The sequence below is a fragment of the Aspergillus udagawae genome, assembly GCF_001078395.1.
Source record: "Aspergillus udagawae IFM 46973 DNA, scaffold_8, whole genome shotgun sequence".
Taxonomy (NCBI): domain Eukaryota; kingdom Fungi; phylum Ascomycota; class Eurotiomycetes; order Eurotiales; family Aspergillaceae; genus Aspergillus; species Aspergillus udagawae.
The window spans coordinates 1,788,630-1,814,563 of record NW_025091271.1 but is presented as its reverse complement, the minus strand read 5'-3'; the positions used below and the strand labels follow the sequence as shown (position 1 = coordinate 1,814,563).

General features: G+C 46.8%; 6 protein-coding genes across 6 annotated transcripts; 3 read left to right on the top strand and 3 right to left on the bottom strand.

Annotated features, from left to right (window-relative positions):
- Positions 1-613: 613 nt before the first annotated feature.
- Positions 614-4,023, bottom strand: Aud_010104 (uncharacterized protein; the record flags this gene model as incomplete). Its single annotated transcript, XM_043294947.1, has 3 exons — positions 614-1,006; positions 3,120-3,406; positions 3,462-4,023. The coding sequence occupies 3 exons, from the start codon at positions 4,021-4,023 to the stop codon at positions 614-616; spliced, it is 1,242 nt and encodes a 413-aa protein (XP_043150882.1).
- A 4,810-nt stretch (positions 4,024-8,833) lies between these two features.
- Positions 8,834-11,551, top strand: Aud_010103 (C6 transcription factor RegA; the record flags this gene model as incomplete). The annotated part of the gene is made up of 5 exons (XM_043294946.1): positions 8,834-8,963; positions 9,030-9,084; positions 9,138-9,588; positions 9,669-10,750; positions 10,783-11,551. 5 exons carry the CDS (start codon positions 8,834-8,836, stop codon positions 11,549-11,551), a joined length of 2,487 nt encoding a protein of 828 aa, XP_043150881.1.
- Positions 11,552-17,568: 6,017 nt separating this feature from the next.
- On the bottom strand, positions 17,569-18,715 carry Aud_010102 (uncharacterized protein; the record flags this gene model as incomplete). Its single annotated transcript, XM_043294945.1, has 2 exons — positions 17,569-17,582; positions 17,662-18,715. 2 exons carry the CDS (start codon positions 18,713-18,715, stop codon positions 17,569-17,571), a joined length of 1,068 nt encoding a protein of 355 aa, XP_043150880.1.
- Positions 18,716-20,452: 1,737 nt separating this feature from the next.
- Positions 20,453-21,046, bottom strand: Aud_010101 (uncharacterized protein; the record flags this gene model as incomplete). Its single annotated transcript, XM_043294944.1, has 1 exon — positions 20,453-21,046. One exon carries the CDS (start codon positions 21,044-21,046, stop codon positions 20,453-20,455), a length of 594 nt encoding a protein of 197 aa, XP_043150879.1.
- Positions 21,047-21,154: 108 nt separating this feature from the next.
- On the top strand, positions 21,155-22,612 carry Aud_010100 (histidinol dehydrogenase family protein; the record flags this gene model as incomplete). Its single annotated transcript, XM_043294943.1, has 4 exons — positions 21,155-21,472; positions 21,519-21,565; positions 21,617-22,316; positions 22,364-22,612. 4 exons carry the CDS (start codon positions 21,155-21,157, stop codon positions 22,610-22,612), a joined length of 1,314 nt encoding a protein of 437 aa, XP_043150878.1.
- An 802-nt stretch (positions 22,613-23,414) lies between these two features.
- Positions 23,415-25,737, top strand: Aud_010099 (putative salicylate hydroxylase; the record flags this gene model as incomplete). Its single annotated transcript, XM_043294942.1, has 6 exons — positions 23,415-23,549; positions 23,600-23,725; positions 23,778-23,852; positions 23,904-24,134; positions 24,186-24,750; positions 24,800-25,737. 6 exons carry the CDS (start codon positions 23,415-23,417, stop codon positions 25,735-25,737), a joined length of 2,070 nt encoding a protein of 689 aa, XP_043150877.1.
- Positions 25,738-25,934: the final 197 nt, after the last annotated feature.

The window sequence follows — 25,934 nt, the reverse complement described above, 5'->3', positions numbered from 1 at the left end:
GTAAAAAAACATGTGTCGGCAGATATATACCTACCCGGCATTCAGTTGCGGCTGCCTCAAAAACCCTAACAACCCGACTATATCGTGGGATTGCTCCCATAATAAGGGAAAATACTGCGGTAACACAGTGACGGAATCGAACAAGGTTTTGGACAGGGTAAAGTCTTGCAAAGGCAAAAAGTGCAAGGCAGAAAGTGCAAGGCCAAAAAAGGAAAAAAGTAAAAAAGGAAAAAAGTAAATCATGAGCGACTACGGCACGAGCCTAATGTCAACTTTCCTAGGTTCAATTAGTTGGTAAATACTTCTCTGATTTTCTCTATAATTCTACCCATAAAGTACAGATAACTTCCATAACGTAATGATAAGGGTATAATACAAATAAGCAGTTTAGCATAGTACAAATGCGCTCTTTAGCCCAATCCTATACTCAGACAGGCAAATATTCAAATGTCAACCCACTCATTCATGGGAGTTCTACAAGGAGTGTCTAATTTTACTAGTCTCTAGAGAGTTAGGAAATGAACGTAACTATTCCAGTCTTGCCCCAGATTAAAATAGGGTACAATACATGCTCTGCATTTAACTTCAGCTGTTAGTGTCTGAATGAACACTGCTATGGCAACTCCTGAGGAGAATTGCCTTCTCCAGCCCCTTCATACTCTTTCCTCTTCGCCTGCGAATAGGCCTCCCGACTCTGGTTCACAAGTCTCCGTCTCTCCGCAGCCTCCTCCTCACTTGGTTTTGTCGGCAGGATTCCTGGTGCTGGATGGAATAGTGCTTCTTGACTTGTAACCTTTGTGCCGTCCACACCATAGAAGTCCTCTTTTTGGGCCTGATCAAAGGGCATAACGTCGAGAATATTCTTAATCTGTTCGGGGTCGAGGCCGCGCGCATCAACAACCTCGTAGTCGCCTGAGATGGTACGCAATACACCATCCTTGCCGAGGTGGGTAAAACCCTTGCCGGAGGGATCGCGCTTCATGTATTTCACGAAGTCAGGTAGTTTCTGGACATCATCATGTTAGCTCGGTATACTGAGCTACTGGGCTTGGCCGAGATGTCAGATGGCTGAGAACTCCATGTATCGCAGTGCATGCGTCTCTCTCAGACTATTGCTTACCCTGCAGCTCATATTGGAATCAGTATCAGTAGGTTTTGATGAGCGGCATATCTCAACAGACGACAAATGACATTAATTATATTAGTCTCAAGGACCCTCGCCAAGTGAGGGGTTGAGAGCCGCTCCGAGGCCCACTTCTTTAGGCAAATTGGGTTGGTTCTGATATTCAAGGATCGATCTCCGGAGTCCGGAGTAGTACTTTGACACAAACTTGTTTTCACCGAAGGGCAAAATATAGATGACCACGTACATGGAAGCTTCACCAAGCATTGACTCGGAAATGCGAAATAGACATAATTCAGTTTGGACATAGATTACTCTTATACTCTTCCTATCTCTCTGTATCCATTCAAACTGGTGACAGATAGTACAACCGCGCTGTTCTTGCAAGAGGTCATTAATAGCCTCTGTACCAGGCCATTCCATAGGAAGATCATGAGTTTCTCAAATCCATGGGAAGGCATATTCCAGGAAAATAGAGATATCGTGAGGTATTTCTAATGTAGGAATACTGTGAAAGATCCATGTATTAGAGGTTGTTTCTAGGTAATATAAAACTAAGGCTGATTAGTAACTCAGGTCTGCTGGTCAGAAAGAATCGCAAATGTGTAGACTTAAATTCTTACACCTAAGGCAAGAGCCGCAAAAGAACCTTAATGTCATAGTCATCATTGTCTGCCTCGGGTTAGCACTCATCTAATATATTATTTACGATAACAGTGTCTCCTGGATCCAGATTGATAAGGGGATAAAGTATAAGTTTGTTGAATTATCACGCAGGCACCTTTCCTGAATATATAAGGATCAGCCTTAACTACTTTCTATATCTCTGGTCCTACCTCAGGAATAGTGGTTGCCAACTATTATGCAGGGGTTGAAAACAGCCATTTAGTGTTATCTCTGCCCTCTTCACCGCGTCTGAAAAAGAAGCTGGCTTACGCGTACCAAAGCGGGATTCTAGTATAATGACAAATGGGGAGGCACCTTTCTAATTAAAAACAGCGTTACGATACAGTATATAACAGGCAACCTTAGTGCTTCCCTGCCGTAGACAATAACTGAGCGGCCATTCCAACGGAGCGACAGATAGATAGAGATCACTGTAGTCAGTCTGAGCGTCAACTACCATATTAGCCTGTCTCTGTTTGCTTAGAAGCCTGCACCTTGATGGTTGCTGCAAGCTTTTATATTTATAAATTATGTTCTACTAATCGTATGTAAAATTCTGTTTTAAAAAATTTTGGATATTGTTTCGCGACCGATCGTAAATCTGCTAAAGGTATCACGAGTTGGTTCTAACGAAGGTATAATGAATGGTGGAAACCGAAATGGATGAGCAGTAAAATTATATCAACAACTATCCTTCTACTAGACTACTTCGTCGTCGAGCAGCCAAACTGCAAGCCTCTGTCACCCAAAGTATTAAGACAACAACCAGAACAACAGAAATGCCAAGAACAACAGCTACCTTCCAAAAGATTGTGACATCCCCCACCTTCGAAGATTTGGCGCCTTTATCCACTCCTAAATTCATGATTGACGAAGTCAATGTAACAGGAGAAACCAGCCATGCCCACAGTGCCAAGATTAAAACCAGCTTATTCCTACTATCAGACCGTTCTTTCTCAAAGTCAGCGCAAATAGACCGCAGGAACGCCTTATTCCTTTTTATCCGGCTTTCCAAAAGGTCAATAGCCTTCTGAAGGTGTTGTAAGTCTTTAATCAGAGAAGTGAAGTGGCCATCGCAATTCAGAGCTTGACAATTAATCAGACTCTCACCGACGAGGTAGTGGTAAGGTCCCGTATCAATTTGAATACCGTGCAGGCTAATCAGATCAGCTTGTACCTTCTCAGCAAGACTGCCAATTGGGTTAGGAGTTAAAGGATCCAGAAAGGAAAACGTTTGTCTTCTCTTGACGACTTGTTCATGGTAGAATGCCTCCATCCATGAGAGCTGCAAGTTTCTACTTTCCAACTCAGTTACCCAAAAGCAACTCACCAACCGTAGTAGATCAATGAATAGTGTATTGGGCGATTGGGTTACTTCGTCGAGATCCGCCTTGTTCTTGAACTTTGTTTTGAGGATATGACAATATATGTCTTTTATTGACTGATTGTACTTCGGTTCTCTTTGCGATCGTCCTTCCCATACTTCAGTAAGGCGCAGAATATCCATGTTGATCTTCTCATGATGTCGTGGTCGGTGTAGGAAATTTCTGAAAATGTATGAATAGCCTTGCTTAGACACGGGCACTCGGCTGCTCTGGTTTTGTATCGCGATAACTCCTACGGATATTACCAACTCAAGACCATCAATCTCATGTATATTCAGTCGACTCACCTATCCATGGGTCAGTGATCTCCTGGTTCTCGTCCTCAGCACGCTGAGGAGATTTCCAGTTTCGCCATATGGTGAGATTGCTCCGCACGCGGACAGACTGGCCACTACCAGGGGGTCCAGGCCTAGCCTCTTGGGCAATAGGATACATCTTGGACAGTGGTCTCCTATCCTTTAGGTCTCGGTTCGAATCACCATAGAACTTTCGTTCCCTATGCGCAATGAATCGAAAAGAGGCATGCTGTAGTTCCTGAGCAGCACTTGGAAGTGGCCAAAGTTGCTCCAGCAAGCTGTCGTCTCTGTATGGAATTCTGGGTTCCCCAGCACCGATGTATAGCTTTCCTGACCCAAACCAAGAAGGCCCCACCAGGAAGTCGGCCCAGAACTGGGGATCAATATTCAATTTTCCTCCAATTTCTGCAATCATATTTGGAGTCGGATCCTCTAGAATAATGAGCTTATCCCATTCATCGTTTATCCAGCTCAGCAGGTTTTCCAATCTGAGGAATTTCTCCATGTGATAACCCCAATCCGATTGCCCCCTTTTAAATTTGAGGACCGTCATTGGGAATGACCTTCTCCGAAGGTATATGTCGTCATGTAAATAGACATCGAGATATGATAATCCCGGCCATTGTCCTGCTAATCGAGAAACATATGTTCGGTAAGCATTTGCCTGCCCACTGAAATTTGTACGATGTGCAGGGAAGAGGCATTTTTGTGATTCTGGTTCTTGATATCGTTGCTCGTTCTTCATTTCAACGTCGCTCTTTGTCTCTTTCCACAAACTGGCGTCTTGGCCGAGATGTAGATAGCTTGATAGATGGTTTAAGGACCATTGGCTTTGATTGCAGTGCGTTGGCTAACACATTTTATATTTTCCGCTGCTAGAATCTGGGCGTTGGATTATTTTCGCCACCTCGAGTCAAGCCTACTCAGACATGTTCCATGGTCTAAAGGACTTTAACGTCACTGCAATACTTCCGTGGTTACGCTTCTATGTTCTACTTTAGGGATTGTACGAAAACGGAGGTGAAATTCTCGTGAGCAACATAGTGATCTTTAACTTAGAGGGAACCATTCTACGTCATTACCCATATCAACAAAATAAAGAAAGCGTTCTGAAGCGCAAAGGCCACAGAGCCAGCTAAAAGTAGGAGTCATCTCAGCCTTGAACATCAGCTCCGTGTCAATGAACGTTTATGAAATGCTATGACGGGCCTAAACATAACTGAAGGTGGCTAGAAGATTCATGAGCTGAAAACGGCACGGTAAGCCCATACAGACACGTCATGGTTTGGTCTACGTCGCTGATGGACAGAACATTCTTAAGCTAGAACCGAATGAGGAATATCTGAAGAGTGGCTAGAACATTCATGAGCTGAAAACGGCACGGTAAGCCCATACAGACACGTCAATGGTGGTGTACGTCACCAATGGACAGACCATTCTTAAGCTGAAAACAGTGACTGGAGGATGTTGGAACGTTCATAAGCTGAAGCCTCGCATTTGAGATTTTGTGTCTACCCACAAGAAGTAGTCGACAATTTGGACATGCTTAATCTAAGTCCTACCTCATAAAGTGTCGTTAATCTACCAGCATAATGACATGGAAACTGAAGGGAAAGTCTCAGTTTGTCAATGTGGAGCCACATCAGGGAACTGAAATAAAGAAAATACTTGGTCATATTATAAGCAACCCATACTCTCCAACTGACTACTGCATTTCAACGGATCATCATCCATACCTTCCGGACTTGCAGAGGGCAGTGACAGAGCTTTTGCAAAAAGGAATCGAAAGCGGATGGAAAAGCTATGGACGGGCTATCAGGGTACTCCAAAATTCGGTTACCGAGAGAGAATTTCAGGATAGTCTCCGTGAAAGCTTGACCAAATGCCTCGGAAGCGATAATGCTGCTTGTCGGAGTACGATCACAATCAAACGGATTGAAGGTATAATAACAAAGGTGCTCCACAAATACCTTCAAATAATTGTGACGAGCCTTCTGGGTGTGATCGACACATTGAATCGAGACGTCCGTCACCTACTCGATCTTCCTGCTCAACCTAGGCAACGGGCAAAAGCTATATCCGAATTTAAAAGAATTGTTTTGCAGGGTGTTCGTACAAAATTGATGAACCTTGAAGCCACAATTAGCAGAAAGTTACTTCATCATGCAATGCAGACCTTCCCGCAGAATAACCCAAATATGTCAGATTTTGATGAGGTAATTCCAATGCCGAACTGTGCGATCAGAGCTATTTTAGAAGAGTTACCATCTCCGAGTCTCGATAGGGCAGCCTTCGAACAATACGTAAGGGATCGGCTAGGAAATGTCATGGAGGATTTTCGAACAATGCTTCCTGAATACATTAACTATGCAGTTACGGTGAACCGACCAACAGATGGGGATAGACGCTTGGACCCAGGAATCCAGCGGGTCAACGATCGCCTACAATTAGCTTTGGAAAGAACGTTCCAGGAGCAGGGTTGGGACAATCATACTTTTGTCCGCTCGGTCCAGAGTGAGATGAATACTATCCTGTTGCATGAGATGCAACAAGCCACATATGCGGGCAGAAGGCCAAGATTGTCCGACGCTTTGGAAGAGCTGAGAAGGGAAACCAGGAAAAAGATTGAGGACATAGTCAATCAACATTTCCTAGAGGGTCGTACTGAAAGAGACCGCATAAGGGTCAAGATCCTTATGCGCATTTTCACTGAATTGGAGCTGGGGAAATTAACTGAAGAAACACAGCGGAGGATCTGCATAGCAACTCAGGTGCTGAAAGCAGAGAATTTTCTAACTACCGACCAAGCCGAGTTTCTCGAAAGGGAAAATACTCAGAAAAAGATCGTTATTATTCGAAAAGTGGGACAATATCCAGAAATATTCAGCTCATGGAAGAGTGAAAATTATCATAAGGAAAAGTTGAAAAAACTTCTATACAAATGTGATGCAGCATACTTGGTCACCTCAACATACTCCTACCTTGACGTTGATGAGGGAAGCCCTCCGTTCCATGAGTCCTCTGGTTTGAATATTTGTGGTATGGCAGCTGCACATGATGTTCCGTCTATTAGTACAGGTTACCCAGGCGGCCTTCTAGAGTGTGGCTTTGAGAAGTTTGTCGCACATGACGAAGTACTCTTCGGGATGGTAATACACAAAATTACCCTAGGTCCCACCAAGGGTGCATACTCGCGCACACGGAGGTTGATATCCCATGCCGTCTCATGGCGTCCACACCTTGATAGGGCGCAAATTCTGCATGAGGCTCACAGCATACGTCCTGTTGCCCGGGCATTTTAGGGAATGATTGAGATTTGGTGTCAGCCGCCAGCACCTGCGGGATTCTGGAAGACAGACTCACTATCAATTTTAGTCTGTAAGAACCCTGGTTATTGAATGTGTTTCAAGGGCTGTTTCGCGAACGCTGTGCCAGTATGATTCTACCCTCCCTTCGTACGAATATCCATCACCTGATTGAGATAATAAAAATGCTAATATCGGTGATCCAGCTCGGTGAGGTTGCCATAATCGTGAGCAGTGGCAAACCCTCCCTCTCGCTAAACCAACACTCCTTAAAGACGCCGCTACGTTTAAAGATGAAGAATGGGTCCGTTCGCAGGATATCACCAGCAATACATTCAACAGCTGTGATGGTCTCATCTAGGCTGCGGCAAGAATAGCAATGAGTCAAAAGACCACAGAAAACCAAAACCAAAACCACAAACTTGTGGGTTCGGTTTCTATTTGCTAACCGCAACCGCAATGCAGGTAGTATCAGGTTTTAAAACTATGATGTATTTTTGTTAACTAGTACTCTTTTCACAAGGTCCTAAGATACTATTTCTCCCTCGCAATATCTAAAAACATAACCCATCGAAAATACATATTTAATTTTTGGCACCTACAGCTTTGAGAAAACTAAGAACCATTCTGCTTCTATTTGTTCTTGCAAGGGCTGTTACCATGAAATTACCAGCCCGCAGGCAATAAACCCTGAAGACAGCGACTATCGAGAGTATATGGGATAATTCTAGAAACGGATTATAGATGCCATAGATTGACCCAAAACCCATTGGTTGGATTAGACCCCATGCGGATCAACCCAAACCCAACCCACGACCAGTCTGGTCTATACTATAAGGACCCTGGATACCCTATAGATCCTGCCTGTGCTATAGGCATAGTAGGGTGGTAGTGGTAGATGCGTACCTACCACTATGGAAGAGCTGGAAATGCAGCACTAATATAACCATATTCATATCCTCATCTGTTAGGGGATGGACTGGGTCCTTAACCAGGCCTGTGTGATGCTAGAGTGGACCTATATATTAATCTAGGAGGACTTTGGCTGCTGAATGCCTGGTTAGTATATATAGAAATAACCCTAAGGATAGCTGCAGCTAGAGATGGAGTAGTAGTATATATAGTACTATAAATAGTTCCTGTGCTTCCTTATATGGGCTATTTCCTTCTTATATATGGATTAGAAGCATCTGCTAGGGGTCTATCTAGATAGGAAGTAGGAGTATATAATTGGAATCCTATAGCAGACTCTAAACTCCTATCTGGAATGCCCTAACCTTAATATCTAGATAGATAAAGATAATCCCTTGTAAGCCTAGCTTAGCTCCACAGCTGGCCACAATAGCTAGCTACTTGACTGAACACTGCAATCAAACTGGGACCACTGTGCAAATCCTGTAAGGCCATGATAACTCAACGTAAGGTGGCATAGTGGTATACTAAGCATCCCTGCTCTATGCACCCACGTTCCACCTTCAGCGCTCCTGATATGGTGGCATATGCACCAGTTCCAGCGCCAAAGGGACTGCCCACAAGGCCCTTTGATGCTGGAACTGGTTCCGTTCCCTTGCGCTGTGTTTCTGGCAGTAGCTTAACTGCTTTACGTGCGTCTCCCGCACCTGGGCGTTCCTGGGCAGCCATGACTATCAGTTTGAGGAGGTCGTGGATCGACGCGGCCAGCTGGTCGTGACCTTCCCGGTGGGTGCTTTGGTGAATTATTAACGATGATCACCAGGGCATCATACTTTCTGGGCGGCTTCAGTACTCCGCAGTGTTTTGTCGTGAGCAAGAAATACTGATCGGATATCATGTGGAGAATACGGTTGTGTTCCCCAGACTTTCTTCTCAGGAATTGCGGGGTTTTCTTTGTTGTGTCAAGTCTAGACTCATAGTGACTGATTATTACAAGTCAATCCCCACTATTTGATGTGGGGGAAAAGTCAAAGTTCGGCAGAGGTGAGTAATCCCAAGAGTAGGTATACCCTTGATATATGGTAATAATATGCTTTCTCATCGTCCCACCCATCGCTCTCCGCGTTCGGAGCTGCGTTAGGCGCCATGATCACACTACAGTCACAGCCAGATTTGGTGCCAGAAGGCAACTTGGTGCATCGAAGCCTGTATCAGTGCGGAACATGCTCTCAGTCTTACTCGCGGATCGACCATCTGCGCCGCCATGTTCTTTCGCGTAGGTCACTGCGGCTTCCAGTTGACTTCGCTATTGTCAGTTGGTTTCGCTGACAGTCTATTGCAGACACCCAGGAAAAGCCTCACCAATGCTCTGTGTGTAGTAAGCGTTTTGGCAGAAGGTGCTGTTCCCCTCGCCATCGTACCTTATCGCTCCAATTAATGGTGACTCTAGTGATCTGCTGCGACGGCATTCTGCTCTGCATATGATCACAGGGAGCAAGCAGGCCCTCAAGAAGCGTCCTCGCACTGGCAGCGCGAATCCCATCATCCGGGCTTCTGAAGCATGCAGTGCGTGTGCAGAAGATCACCTTAAATGCGATGAAGAAAAGCCCTGCGCCCGATGCCGCAGGCGAAATATTGCGTGTGTGGTTCCTTCCAAGTCCACTGAAGGCGTTCAAGTTCGCTTTGCCAACCCGGACAGTCCGGGTGGTGCGGAAGTAAACAGCAACCATAACTCAGAGAGAAGGGGAGGAGAAACAAATACACTACCATCTGCGGGATCCCAGTCACTCATCACTCCTCCAATGGAGATCCCAGCCTCACAAGAGTCGGACCCTTCGCAGTCGATCAACTTGGATAGAAACAGCCATATGCCACCGGATTACGTTCCACCAGGGCTCAGGGTGAGTTCACAAGTGTATTGTTTACAGACGCGTCCAGTGGGGTACGGACACGTCGGGGATCGATCACCTTTGGCCTGCAGACCGATCTCGACCTCAGTGTGGTTGATCTCGGCTTCCTCGAATCATACAATAGCCACGTCCCGTTCGAGTTCGACGAGCAAGCACCAAGTCTGTCCCTGTCTGGTTCGCCCTACGAGACCCGCGAAACACCGATACAGAGCAATCCCCGAGGCGCACGGTCTATGCAGCGACTGCGATGGCGCTTCGTTCCGGCTCCTCAAGATCATGGCTATTGCGAACACGAAAACCTGTTACTACCCAATGAAGCGACTGGCGCATCCACCCTGACTCCCCAGAGTCTAGAAGACGTAAACAACCAATCGACAACGGACCAGAGTCTCGATCTTCACTCTCGTGATAAGATCCTGGGCATTGTTCTCAGCCAGATTAAACAGCCTATCTCGGCGGTTCTGTCATCCTTTCCGTCGGTCCAGCTTCTCGACAGCTTGATCCGATATTACCTGACCGCCCCATTCTCTACCGCAAGCTCTTGGATCCATCGGGGCACCTTTTGCCCCCAACAGGTGTGTCCAGAGCTGCTTCTCGCCATGGAAGCAGCTGGGGCCGTCTTGACACCGGATCCATCGCTACGCAAACTAGGATTTGCCATGCAGGAAGTCGTCCGGTTGCAGCTGCCTTCGGTGTTTGAGGGGAACAACACTACCATCCGTGACCTTCACCTACATCAAGCATACTTGCTATACCTAGAAATTGGTCTTTGGAGTGGCAATAGCCGAAAAATCGAGATCTCAGAGGCCTTCCGCCAACCTCTGCTGACCATGGCTCGTCGCGGCGGCAACTTTCACCACTCAGCCTATCCGCCCCTGCCAGCGCGGTTGGAAGAGTCTGGTCAGAGCTTGGAAGATACATGGCGTGCCTGGGCGTACAAAGAAGCATACAAGAGGCTTGTGTACCGCTTGTTTCGACTGGAAGCTCAAGTGTCCATGGCTCTCTTCACCGGCCCGTTGATTACCTATACCGAAATGGGCCCTCCTCTACCTGCCCCGTCGTATCTCTGGGAAGCGAATTCCGCGTCTCAATGGATGGAAACCTATCATTCATCTCCTCTGCCCTCTACAGGTCGAATTCGCACGCTCAGCGAGTGCGTGGCGAATTTAGATCTTCTGGAACCAGTCGTCGGGTTGCGGACATCCGTCTTGCCTGTGGCACCGTCATGCACTGTATATGGGGCCTCGTATGGGAGTACCGCCAGCTAAGCTCTCTTCTGAACGGATACAGCCGCTACAGGGATAATGATCTGCTCATGGCCGCTCGGCATGGACAGCTTAGCAGGATACTTGAATGTTTTCGAATGGGATACCGCGACGAAGTCCCGGTGCAGCTGCACTTTATCGTGATGCACACGTACACGTCACTGGAGGAGGTTGAGACATTGGCTACCTCGGACGATGCTAGCCGCGCCTGGGACCAACCTGCTCTTAGTGACTGGTTCAAGAGCGAACATTCCCGACACGCCATATGGCATGCGGGCCAGGTCGTTCGAGGTATCAAAGCTCTTCCGTTGCAAGCTCTACGCGATTTCATGGCGATTGCGCTATATCATGCTAGTCTAACTTTATGGGCCTACGGTGTGGTATTCTGCCATAGCATGGATAATCATGGTCAGCAGCTGGCGGGTCCAGCACTGCAGCACAAAATCTGGCTAGATGGGCTAGAGAGTGAGGATATACAGCGTTTTATCACTCTGCAACGCGGAATACCAGTCCTGCAGGGCCTTGGTCATGCAGAAGAGACAGTTTTTGTCGGTGGTCCCCAGGCAGTTCTGGAGACGATGATCAAAGTCATGCAGCAGAATCACCACCTTGAAACTTCCACACAGACCCCGCCACTGGTGGATAACTTGGTCCATCTTCTCGAGAAGTTGCGATATGCCAGCAAATAAAATCTGACGTCGGTGCAGGACTATCTGGCGGTAGAGGGATATGACAAGATGAATATGAATGTATGAATGAATCACACGCAGCAGACATATCTTGTATAAAAATTGATTACTTTCTAACCTGATATGTGAATTCAATTCATAAAGAGGGCTCAAACCGAAAAGCCTGCGTCTATTACTGCATTTACCCCCGTCATGGATTTTGAAGTAGCAAATACTCTGACTTGTTCGGCAACGTCCTATCATTTCTATGAGTCAATAGTGCTATCACTATGTATTAGGGACATACCTCCGGAGTTGCAAATCGTTTAAGCAAGTTCTGTTCTCTCACGGCATTGAGCTTCTCCTCTGGGAATTGAAGACACCAGTCCTAGTTCGGTCTGTTAGGTACCGCTCTAAAGGTCGAGCGAGTCATTCACTGTCAGCAAAACCCCTGGCGAGACCGAGTTGACTCTGATCTTCGGGGCTGCAATGATGGCCAAACTCTTGACGAGATGGATAAGAGCCGCTTTGGTCACAGCATATGGCTAGCATTGTCAGACCACCATTTACGAAACTCGTTCAAACATGAATTTAAGTGAGCATGAGTTTAAGTGATACATACCAATGAACTCCCACTAGGCTTCAACCCCGCAACACTCGCTGTAGCAATGAATAACCCCTCACTCCGCTCTAAATGCTCTTGACAAACCCGGAAGGACTGGAAATGGCTCTTGACATCTGGTCGAAAGGCTTTCCTTGCCTTGGTGGCGGACTTACACTGAGCTTGGAGGGTCCATTCCGAGTATGTGGCACAGTGGTCTGACCTATAGTTATCATGGCAGAGATGACATATGATGAGTAGGTCTGGTCGGTTCGTCACCATCTGGTTAATAGTGGAGTTCCTCTCCCTGATTGTTCAGAGCCCAGTATGTCGCCATCCCCGGAGGGAGGCTGCTGTGTAGGCCATTGGCTTGGAAGAAGGTGATCGGGTTGCTTGCCTGTTTGATGAACCGCGGTTGGATGTGGTTACCGCCCCATATTGGGTGATGGCGATTGAAGTCTCCCGCAAGGATGACATCTGTTGACTGCCAGCCGTCCCGTAGAGCTGCCGTGATCGTGTTTTGGATAGCGGTGAATACTATTCACCGACGTGTCCGCTGAAGGCTCCTGTCTACTAGTTGTGAAAAGAGGAAGCTGCTGTGATGTTGTGGTGTGTTTAGTTCTAGGTGTGTTTTCCCTAATGGTCGAATCATTTACGCAGTCCAGGTCGCTATAAAAATGGTCATATGATCTCTCTATCTCAAAATTCCATGAAAATTAAATTATGAATTTCCATGTGAGGATTCTAAGGTAGCCCCTTGATCGCCAGGTAAAAGTCATTCACTTTCCGGTTGCGGATATTAATGTATATTACGCAAACACATATTTGCCACTTCCTAGTTAAGGGTGTCACATTTGTCGGATACTAATGTAATTCCCACCTCTGTATTCCAACAAAATGGCACACATCAAGGCTTTGATATCTCAGCAACCAAGCATCGAACTATAGGGTCCAAGTTTAGGTAGGAGGTACTAGTATAGTTATGCAAAGTTATAAGCCACAGCCTCCTAGTATAATGTGAATACTCAGGTAACACAAATTATAGCTGTATTTTTGGTGATATAACTTTTCAGACATTAAGAGAGAGGAGTAGTATTTTAGGGCCTTATGAAAGAGTATTCAGATACTTTAATCTATACATAGTCTAAATATCTTACTTATATTATAGCATATATGGACGTGGTTGAGATAGGTTAGCCTTGAAGAGTGCTATTCTATATGGAATACAGAGATGTCCGGCTCGCTAGGGGTGTCTGACGTTGGGAATTACGTTATTTCTATTCTTTTAGTCATTTCGTACTACTCTACTGGGCAAGAGGATAAGCAAGTTCGGACTATTAATATAGGTGCCAGATTAGTAGGATAAGTATCTTAGGCCTCCATAGTATTTCTCCTTCAAACCCCATGATCTACCTGGTTAACTTACATATGCAAGGTTCGTATTTCCACTTTTGCCTTTGAGTACTGCTAAGGGCTGACACGCATATTGTTACGCCTTAATATATTAAAGAGCTTAGCTTTGTTTATTATTACTTGTTAAATATCCCAAAACATTCGCGTGCATGATTGTGTACAGTAAACCAATCTTGCAACAAAGGTATTCAACAAAAGCTCTTTATTAAACTTTAACAAACCGCATTGGACATCAGTTCTAACTTACCGCTAGACGAAAAAAGTTCAGTCATGGCAGATGTAAACATACACGTGCACGGTAATGTTGCAAGGATACAAGACGGCAAGTTCTCCATCAGATACTCGTCTAGAGGATCAGAGATCACTCGGTTGCATCGAAAGCTAGTGAGTGATTGGGTCCACGTACCACTCACAGTTCCTATGGTCGAGAATATGACTATTCAAAGCCTTACTATCCACCTAGCGGGTAAAGAGGCTACTGTTTCGGACTTTAAAATATGTGCAGGGAGAAAGTCCGAGGTGGGAATTGAGCATCCCCACCTTAACGATGATGGTGACTCGCAAGTCAGTTGGCACTCTTGGGATGCTAAACGAGAAGTCGAGGATCTCGTGTTCGACGATACCCAACGCCTGGAAAGTATTTTGCTCCCTTGGGATAATGAATTAGACCCCAGTCGTGGAGTCGGGGTCTCGTTCAGGGTTGCCTTGAATTGGAAATTGAAATTGAAGCCTGTGGAACCCCGGATAGTTGTTTATGGAGTAACTATCCATCTATCGTACGAACTGCCTCCGGGTCGTTAGGCGAACAGATGAAAATTTTTTTCATCGTTATCCAACAATTGCCTTATGCAGTATAAATCATCCTACATTGGCACAGTTAAAGTCAGGGTGCGGTGCATGTACCTTTGAGGGACCCGTTTCTGAGACGAGAGTGATTGTGACGAATGGATACCCGCGTACTACGAAAGGCCTCGGAGCAGTGGACAGAGCTTGGAAAATCCGGAGGGAAGTTGGGCCGTGCAAACAAGGCAATGGAAGAATCAGGGCTAGGTTATCGGAGCGCTTCTTCCCGTTCCTGAATCATTTCTTCTTTTCTCTCTAACTTCAATAGTTTTGTCTGTTGGAACTGATTGAAATTCAATTGACCCGTAACAGTAATCTCATAATCACATATAGCTTGACAGTGCTGTTTATGTTATTTACTGCTAGACGTTGCAGCTAATAAGCGTAATAATTCCATATCAAACGAAAAATCTGATAGCCAGCCTGCTCGATCAATCATCAACACTTAACCCCCTTCTCTACCTGAATTAGCTATCCCAGTCAGGATAGAAAAAAGGAGAGTTAAAAAGTTACCTACTAAATAATTAGAACAGATAAAACCCAGATAAAACCGTCAAGCATTGCCTTCGATAGGAATGCTGCCAAGAGCAGCCAACATGATGCCTACACCTGTATAGACAGTTCCAATAATGCCGGCTTCCTGTAAGTTGACGCAGGCATCAGGGTCGTTTATTGATAAACCTGTAAGTATAGCACCACAGATGGCGAAAAGCACTGAAAATACCACGGTTATATATCTCCCCAATTTCCACCCATCCTTGGCCTCAAGCCCAAAATATCCCCAGAGAACGAAAACGCATACTACAACGCCAGAAAGCAGTAGACAGGATCCTAGCACTATCTAGGACCAGATTAGCTTCTAATTTAACTCACTTTTTAGTCAAAAGTAATTTTGCTCACCGATGGAACTAGGATCATTGACCGGTTATCTAATTTGCACCAAGTGTGTTCTGGATGTTGGTGAACAGTGAAGGCAACGGCACCATCTTCCAACGTGGCGGTTGTGGTCGAGCCGTTCACAACAAGATCTATCTGTGAATGAGTCTCAGCTGCTGCTCCGATTACAAAGTAATCATAGTTTACAGAAGTCAAAGGAACCATAGTATCCTTTGTATACACTGTCGTAATATCCGTCACGGTGGAAACTGAGGTCACATATACCGTTGGTGCTGAACCCGAAGTTCTTGGAGCAGTCGATAGGGTTGGACATGGAGGGTGCCTAGAAGGGGACGCATGAGGACGGTGCAGGTCAAGGGATGATAACGTGGTGTGTGTATCCATAGCGCTGTTTGACTGATACACAGTCGCAGATAAGTAAAGACCTATGAAACCTGAACCAGTCCCTATATCGTATGAGTGCAAGAAGGATTGTACTTATTTGAGGGGCTTCTTCAGCTGTGTACAGAGTATGGCTCTTTTGTAACCTGCGACGAGCCACTTCAAAATTTCTGCAACATGATTACATTGAGATCTCGCCAAAACCTGCAAACGGGTTGAAGGTCAGGGCCCTCATCCATAACCCGTTGGTCAATTGCAATAACCTGTCGTGCATAACTCTCCGGGAAAATCTATTTTTTTTATAAAATGAGGTTGTTTATCTTAATAAGTTAATAATTTATCTTTAGGGCCGCCGCTTCAGGAAACAGCGTTCCCGAATGTGGAAATGCCGCCCTCACCACCTCATCCCTCACCGCTATATAGGCCTATCCCTCCCACCCTCATACATATCACGTCCTCTTTCTCCCCTCAATATAATGCCCATTTCCCCATCGCTCGCTGCAGCTGCTCTAAGAACTCGCATGGTGCCTCACCCCCTATTATGCCTAGCACTTTCCTCATGTATTACCTCTATTAAATAAACAAAAGATTGTTACTGCTGTTGTTGTGCTGTATAGTCTCACTTTTACAAACCCCTCTGTCTCTCTAGCCTCATCTATCTGCTTAATGAGTTTATTGCTCTCTCTACATGTCTATAAGAAGGCTATGTATATATGTATAGTCCACCCTCAGCTGGAACTAGATTACACTTAAGATCCCTTACATATTGGTAAATTTTGATTTCATGGCAAGCCTGTATACGCCTGCCTTACCGCGAGAGGCCAAGTAAAATTCTGGTAGGCTTAGAAAGGGCTATGTGAATTTAGCTGAAAGGATAATAGGGAGCCTAGATTGTTGTGACCCTCTGCATTCATCCAGAATCCATGATCTATAATGTTGACTAACTATCTTCATTGGCCAGCAGCACAAGATCATGTCTAGTAGAATGTTCCTATCTCATGATATATTGTACTGGAATCATATTTACTCCTCTGACAAGTGGAGGTAATAATACCAGGAATCTCTGTGATAGTGATAATATACATTAGCCTAACACTCCCGCCTTCCTCCGTATCATGTTGCAGATTGGTCAGGAACACAAGAAGTGGAATGGATGGGGCGTGCTGGTAGGCTTCAACTCCTTCAACTTCATGTATTTTTGTGTAATTACAGCTCTGATCCCCTAGTGCAGTCCTTTCTGCAATTTTCCCTCTTAGCTAATCAAGTAGCCTATGAACACCAGTATGGGATGACTTGCACTACATGTAAACAAAAGTTAATTCCTAAGTAGCTATAGTCTGGCTGCCCTCTCTGCTTGCATGCTCCTCTCTTATCTGTTTTCTAATATCTCTTATGTATCATTTCATTCACAACCCAATATAGATACACAGCCGGGGCTTCCATGTTTAGTGATTTAGATGACTCAGTACTCTGCCTAGCATTAATATTATTGAGGCCAGTATATAGATAAGGCTATTTTTGACCTCTAAGACTGTCTTAGGCAATCTTTAGGGCCATATCCCACCTTGCTTCCTCCTTCCATCTTCAGCAACTGGTTCAAATGTGGTGTATTCTGTTGAAAGCTGGATCCATAGTTACATAACTAACTGGCAAGGGGGAAGTACATTCAAAATTACCCGCCAATCTGCCTGGGAACATAAAGGGCGCTATCTAATTCTTTTCTGATTGTAACAATGCAAGTAATACCTTAGCACCATCAGGCGGGATTTTAATTTCATATTTCTGTGATGTTTTCCGTGGTGATTGGTCTATGAAAGATCAAGATTGCTCTACTTCCCTGGGTTTCTGCTGACGTGTGGATAGAGCTGGGGCTGACCAGCACTGTTTTCACTATAACAGCAGCCTAAACCCTCCCTTCTGCGTACATGTGAAGAATATTTCCTTAGAGCATAGCCAATTATGAAACTTGTGACCACGCGAAGGCTTAAAGACATACCCCGAACCTTCCAAATTATCCATATCGCCAGCATAAGGAGAGTTACCCCAATCACAGCTTCTATGACAGTGACCTGTTGCTGAATCCTACCCTCCGTCACGCATATCTCACTCATTGCTATTCTCATCGGCTCGCTGTTAGTCTCTTCACCAGCGCGCTCCTTGGCTTGACCTGCCATAGGCTGTTGAATCACAAGGCCACGAACGCGCTTTAAGTCTTCTTTCAGCCCTTCCTCATCAAAGTGCATTTCTGGTGTAGCGTCACCCTCTTCGTGAAGGGCGGGATTAGACAGCATGTAATAACTAACAGGAGTGTGAGGCTGGAAGCGAACACGATGTTTTGGGTTTGGCTTCCATATCAGAAATCCCTTTGTGCCGATTTCGTAGTATCGCAACGAGTAGAGGCAGCGGCCTTTGAACTCAACTTGACCCCGTGAGCTTCCTTCGCCTTTCTTCGCGTACCGATACCGCAGATCTACTGCCTCGCTATCAACCACTGTAGGTAAGCATTGGCTGGCCAAAGCTGCATTAGCTGCAGCTTTTCCTAGTCCCTTTGTTCCGACATTGGTCTCCCGGCCATGGTCCTTATTGCTCTCAATCTTGCCACCATGGACAATAGTAATTCCAACAATCCAGTATAGCTTATAATTGTTGTCCTTCCACATCTGCTCCACGCCTTCGAACCATGTCTTGCCGTAGGTCGCTAGTGCTCTGAATGCGTCTTCAACGCTGTGAAGATTAAGTGTAGTTGCTTGAGTCAGCTCAAGGTCGACATAGGTACCATGGGTGTTTTTGTGGGCAAATTGCAGCGCGTTTGTCATCTTTCCGTGCATCTGCGCTTCAGCCTTCATCTGACAATATTGCCTGAAGCTGACTGGGTCTGACTCTAACTTGTACGGTGCGATGATTTTGCCAATTGAAACTGGTATCGGTGGCCTGAAATTGTCAAGCGGAAGGTCCATATCCTTCACAAAACGGCCCAGGAGCTCTTCGAGGACGATAGCTTTGTTGCGATCCTCGAAGTGAGGAGGTTGCAGGACGAGGCTCTGGGACATTGTTGATACTGTTATGGATGGTGAACAATGTGGATCAATTTGCCACAGGAGGATTGTGACTTGGGCCTTCAGTCTCGGGCAGTTAGCTTTGAACGCTGCAGTGAAAGTGCAGTAAAACTCAGGGCTACGTCCATCACGTCTTTTTTATAGTTTTGGAGGCAAATGTAACTGGATATACAGAGGTGGCAAGGACAGAGTTACAAGACAGATTCAATGCTTCTCCCATCTTATTGGTGAATGGGGAAGGAAACCCTTCCAGTTCCGGTACATTGCCTTCTTTCTAATTCCTACAATTTAATTAGATATTTTTTTTCTTTTTTTGGTTTAACTCACTTCCTGCTGTGCCAGACAGTTTCGTGTGCGACGGAGTGTTAATGCTGGTTGTGCCCTTTGCCAGTCGATCTTTCCAGACCGTCATGCACCTACTCAATTTCGCTTATCAACATTCCCTCGAAGTATATTCCAAAATGAAGAAATCCTGCCAACAGCGCAAGATTGATTTATTCTTGTATAGGATGCAGAATTATTATTATTATTATTAAATATTTTTTTTTTTTTTTTTTTTTTTTGAGAAAATAAGCTATGGCGTTGGTCTGCTGGTTAGGGCTTTGTTTTGGAACCACAAATCATATGACTGACTGATTCAGGGGAGGTGTGATATCATATCGCATGATCGGGAGGGTTGTTGATCCTGTACCAATCCCATTTGGAGCAGGCCTTGACCATGGATACCTCAATGCTCACGACTCGTGAATCTTAAAATGTAGCGCCACCTCACCAATCAGAGGGTCCAACGGGCCTAACTAGTTGAATTGTCTCTGAAGCAGAAATATGTCTGGCATTATTGATTCATATGATCCCCACTTTCCCATGGACGGCACCAACATACTCCTCTGAGAATTGGATTCTGAAATAGCTGAGAAGATGCAATGTGACCTTTTATCTTTTGGTGAGGGAAGTCCCGAATAACTGACCGGTCTCACAACACTATCAGCGACATATCCTTGGAGAGAAATCTTGGAAAACGACTATAGCATATATCCATGGCCGACCATTTGACCTCACGCAAATCGACGAAACTTTTGCAGCTACTATTGCAAAACCTCCATTCTGGTCAGATAACGTAGTGACATCAAGTGGATGGGGATTTCAGTGGCAAATTATAGGAGAGATCTCTTCCTGTTTACACCACCGTCGTCTACTCTATATAGGGAGTCATGGGTTCAGGTCAACACCACAACCATGGCTGATCTTAATGAAACCTACACCATTTGATAGGGCTTAAAGAGAGTAATCTAAATAATGGTCCTATTACTAGAAAATATTAACGATTAGTGGAGTTAATTCACTACGAGCACGCTCTCACGGTCCCAGTGGGGACTCACCTTGCGCACCCCCCACCCCAAACAAAAAATTCCTGCACCAGCATCGGACCTGCACTGCAGCCCGAGCCATTAAGCATGGATGATATAGGTATTATTAGTTTATCTTATTATGCTGTATCTAACCATGCCAGTCCTAGGATCCTAATCTACTAGTGTAGCTGCAAACCCTGTGTGTACCTATTAGGATTACCTTATAGGTTTAGCTAGGTACGCTACTCCCTACTAAGGCTACACTACTTCTCTAGCTAGATAATCTAGGCTATCTAGAAGGCCTATGTAAGCGGACCAGAGGTTGACTGCTTAAGGGGGCTCCTAGTCAGCAAAGGGCCTTTGACTAGGCTGTGAGCCGCTGTTACAATTTGTCACGTGGTGAGCTGCCAGCGAACCTCACATGGTCCAGAGTCATAAAATTGGTCATTCGCGTCCAGCCGACATTGGAAACTACCACGTCTAACCGGCCCATTGCCTGAATGGTTTGCTGCACGAGCTGCTGAATGCCGCTTCGGTCGGCTAGATTCGCCTGGATTGCTGCATAGTGAGAGACATTTGCACCAGGTCCCTTGGCTTGATTCGAAGCTCTCATCTCCTGCAGTACTCGTTCCGCCGCAGCTGGATCGGAATTGTAATTGATAACGATGTTCATGCCCTCCTCGGCCAGGCATCGGGCAATTGCTGCGCCGACGCCTCTGGAGGCGCCGGTAATCAAAGCGACCTTTGGTGAAGTCGTAGTAGTGCAAGTTTGGCGGTTCTTAGTGAGGAGGCTGAGATGAAGGCTCAACGAGTTGGAAGAGGACTGAGACAATAGCCCCAAATAAATGACCCGAGGGTGCTCTCCCGGTACTCCCAGCAAGACCTCTCGTAGTTCTCCAGGTTTGCAGTCAGGCTGGACTCTCGGAGTTGTGGCCGACGCGTGCTCGGGAGCCGAAGGGAGATGATGGCAATGCATAACAACCCTACAGCTCTATGTACTCTAACCATGGACAGCTGAATTAATGAAATACACAACTTCTGACCTGCAATCTTTGCTCTACCATAGACGGGACTCAACAGCACAATGGCAAGACGTCACCTCAAGAGTCGCGCAGATACCGCGTCCAACTCGACAGCGCCCCAAGCCGACGTTAGCACCATTGTCAAGGGTGTGATCGACAACATTCGCGCCAATGGAGACGCAGCAGTGCGCACGTACTCGGAGAAGTTTGACAAATGGTCGCCTTCCTCGTTCAAGCTCTCCCGAGAAGATATTGAGGCATCCATTGCGGCCTGCTCTGCACAGACGATCGAGGATATTAAGCAGGTCCAGAGGAATGTGCGGGCCTTTGCACAAGCGCAACGCGACTCGATCAAAGATTTTGAGTACGAAATCCAGCCAGTAAGTCTGACTATTGGTGCCTTTTAAGCTGTACTGACAAAGGAAGGGCGTGTCTCTTGGACAGAAAAATCTGCCTATCCAGACAGTTGGAGCGTAGGCACTTCCGAAAAAGACCAAACATGCAGTCTAGACTGACAACAACAGCTACATCCCGGGCGGGCGATATCCCCTCCTTGCCTCCGCCCATATGGCCATTCTCACAGCCAAGGTCGCCGGCGTCCCCAGGGTCATTGGCTGTACTCCTCCTATCGCAGGCAAGATCCCTCACGCCACCATCGCAGCCATGCATCTCGCTGGTGCAGACGAAATCTATCTGCTTGGAGGAGTGCAAGCCATTGCGGCCATGGCACTGGGCACCGAGACCATGGCCAAGGTGGATTTCATCGCGGGGCCCGGCAACGCCTTTGTCGCCGAGGCGAAGAGGCAGTTGTTTGGCGAAATTGGGATTGATCTTTTTGCGGGACCGACGGAGATTTTTATTGTGGCTGATGAGACGGCCGATCCGTTTACGGTGGCAACGGACATTCTCTCGCAGGCTGAGCATGGGCCTGATTCGCCCGCGGTGATCATCACCACGTCCGAGGCCGTTGGCCGCGAATCGATGCGCATTATTACCGAGCTGTTGAAGAACTTGTCGACCGCTGAACTAGCGGGTACCTCGTGGGAACGGTTCGGCGAGGTAATCGTCGTTGACTCGATTGACGAAGCTTGGACACTGGCGGATGAGTATGCCAGCGAGCATGTCCAGATCCTCACCAAAGAGCCACGGGAAGCCCTCAAGAAAATGAATGCCTACGGTGCTTTATTCCTTGGAGAGAAGACTTGTGTCTCCTACGGCGATAAGGTATGCCCTTGAGTAAAGTAGGAGATATTGCAAGCTGATCGAGTTAGGTCATTGGCACCAACCACGTCCTTCCCACCAAGAAAGCCGCGAGATATACGGGAGGTCTGTGGGTGGGAAAGTATCTTCGCACTGTGACATATCAAGAAGTCACCAGCCGCAAGGCAAGCGGAGAATTGGGACGGCTGTGTGGAAGAGCAGCACGCGCTGAGAACTTCGAGGGTCATGCACGGTCTGGCGATCTTCGGGCTTACAACTATCTCGGTGATCAGTTTGAATGGATTCAGAGAGATAGGTAGAGTATAAGTAGAGTAATCTATGTCCAAACTGAATTATGTCTATTTCGCATTTCCGAGTCAATGCTTGGTGAAGCTTCCGTGTACATGATTACATGATTCTATATAGCTTAGGCTTCTGTATAGGTTGTTGACCATACTTTAATTTTCAAAATAGACTTGTATATCCTCATAACGGGGAATTGCACCAAGGACGTGGATGCCATAATTCTATAGAGACACTCATCTTCCGACACTTTGTTCACGAGAATACTATCCATAAACCTGCCGGCCCTAGGATGATCTCGAATATAAACTTAAACTCGACTCTACAAGTCAATTTGCTTGGTAGACAGATTGGGATACGATACCACTGTTTGAGAAGTATCTTTTCAACGTGTCTTTAAACAGCCGTGATGTGGCCGTATATAATTCTCTCATTAGTGGCAGCTGCTTGTTTAAGGTCCCAGAGATCTCACACTATCGTGCCTCCCCAAGGAATTCAACCAGTTAGTTTACTGACTCTGTGGGAATTTTAGATGATCACATTCTCTCTGGACTGCTAAACGATGTGATCATGCATACGTGGTGAGCTCGGACGGACGACAGCCCCTCCACCTCTTCACCCGGTGGTCCCGAAGTATCTGCTTGCCGACAAGAGTCGCGAGAGGAAGCCGAAAGGCTTACCCCACCTGGTATTGTTTTTTTAGTAATTTGAATAGAAATGATCGTTGCTCGTACAAAAGATTCTCAATTGCTGTAATCATTGCGGTGCGCTACCTAGTACCCATTGTGTTTCTTCTACTTACAGTCAATATCTCACACAATGGCAGCTATTAACGGAACAGTCGCGACAAAGCAGACAGCCAGCCCATCTCCTTTGAAGGTATTAGTAGTAGGAGGTGGAATCGGTGGGTTGACTGCTGCAATTGCTCTTCGTAAGCAAGGCCATGATGTCCAAGTGTGCTATCCGATCCGCCTGTGACAGTAAACGACGGTTGACCATTGCAGATCTTCGAGCAATCTCGGCTGGCCGTCGAAACCGGCGCAGCACTTCATCTTGCCCCTAATGCCAATGGAATCCTGAAGCGATTGGGTATCGATGCGCAGCAGTGTGGCGCGAACTTGATGGAGAGGGTACGCTTTATGCTATTGATCGAGATTTGGCAGACTAAACCTAACCCTTTAGCTTGTTGAATATACCTCTCTGGGCCGCATTGAACGAGCTATGGATCTTACCGAGCAAAACAAGAGATGGCAGCATGTGAGTACCACCCCTAAGTAGTCTTGAAGGCAGCAATTTAACCGCTTTCAGCAATGGCTCCTAGCTCACCGCATTGATTTGCATAACCAACTTAAAAGGGCAGCCATGAGCGCTGATGCGGACCGCGAGGCTATCCCATTCCGAACCGCCAGTCGGGTGGTACAGGTCGACCCAGCAACAGCCACCATCACACTTGAAGACGGAACCGAGTTCCAGGGTGATCTGGTGGTTGGAGCTGACGGAGTTCACTCCATCACTCGCAGCGCAATTCCAGGTGGAAATGTTTAGGCTTCCTGCTGCGGCAAAAGCGCCTTTCGCTTCCTTGTATCCAAGCAAGCAGCGCTGCATGATCCTGAGACTGCTGCTCTAGTCGAGCGTCTGGGAGAGCTGTCCATCTGGTACGGCGCTGATCGGCGGATTGTACTTTATCCCACGTCGCACAACGCTGTGCTGAATTTCGTGTTGATTCACCCGGAAGAGGAGTCGGCGGAAGAGGCAGACGAGAGCTGGGGCCAGTCAGGCAATCTACAGAAGATGCTCCAGATCTTCTCTTCGTTTGACCCTGCGGTGCTAAAGCTGCTGAGCATGGCGGATCCACAGAGTGTTCGGGTTTGGAAGCTGCTAGATATGGAGGAGATTCCCCGTTGGTATGAGGGGCGTTTGGCTCTGCTAGGCGACGCCGCCCACCCCTTCCTCCCACATCAAGGGCAGGGAGCAGGGGTTGCAATAGAAGATGCTGCTTGCCTGGCTGTAGTGCTGCCGCTGGGAACGTCCGTCGAGGAAATACCAGAGCGTCTTCAGTTGTACGATGAGATTCGCCATGAACGCGCTACCCGCATACAGCAATACTCTCGGTTGGCCGGTCGTGATCGTGTCGATGGACAGGAAACCGCTGACAGTAAGTGTTCCGCTTTCATTCGTCAAGAACAGCACACTGACTGCCTTAGTGTACGGCTTTACCAACTACAATTTTGGCCACGACGAGTGGGATAATTCGACGCAGAGACTCCGCGAGTGGACGTGGAAACGCATCCCCAATCCCTACTGGCGCATGCCCCTCGCCTTTGGTCCTATGCCCGGTCCGCGCCAGAACCACTTGGGCGTCCCCCGCGATGGCACCAAATCGACCTTCACGACTGCCTCAATCAAGTTCAAGACCTCACGTACTGTACTACAGAACCTCTTTCCCCCGGGCCGCCGTGGCTGGCGATTCAGCGCTCCTGATACGGTGGCATATGCCTCCTTCTCGCAGACCACCTTGAACAAGATGGAGTGGTTGGGTGGCTCAGGATATTCTCACATCGGTTTGTATGTCCATGGTGTCGAGTACGTCAAGAAGGACGGCACAGTCATTCGGGGCTCCTACCTGCCCATCCTCTTTGAGTCAATGACCGACCCCATCGTGTCGGGGAGAGAAGAACTGGGCGCTCCCAAGTTGTATACTTCGGTGGACATCTACCGCCGGGCAAAATCGTATCGGATTCGTACAGGGTGGCAGGGCGCTCTCTGGGGCCATTTCCTACTTGAAGATCTGGTCGAAGTTGACCCAGCGTCGACCCCCGGAGGATTCAGTGGAGAAGCTGATGATGGGATCATGGTTTACAAATATCTCCCACAGACCGGTCGATTGAACAAGAACAAGGCGGCTGAAGAGTACGCGGCCTTTGATCCCTTCTCGGAGGCTTTGCCCACCCCCAATCCACGCAAGGTATGGACCTCCTCCAAGGCCAGTTTCCAAATCGACCCGCTGGACTGGGAGCAACTGCCTACACTACATCATGTTATTTCGCGACTGGCAGAGCTGCCGGTATATGAGATCGTAAGCGCCAGGGTGGTGGAGGGAGACGGAGTGCCCGATGTTTCGGGAATGAGGCCAATTGAATAGATACCTATGCCGCGTTATTTTACTACCGTCATTGTAGCTGATAGGAAGAATATGTTAAATGTCTTTATGATCTCAATATTGAATTCGACATTAGATATCACAACATATTGTTTCTCAAAAAGTTGTGTTAGAAATGGATCACTGCGCGGCGTATTTGTCGAAGAACGAGTTTACGTCCTATCATAGCTGGTTTCTTT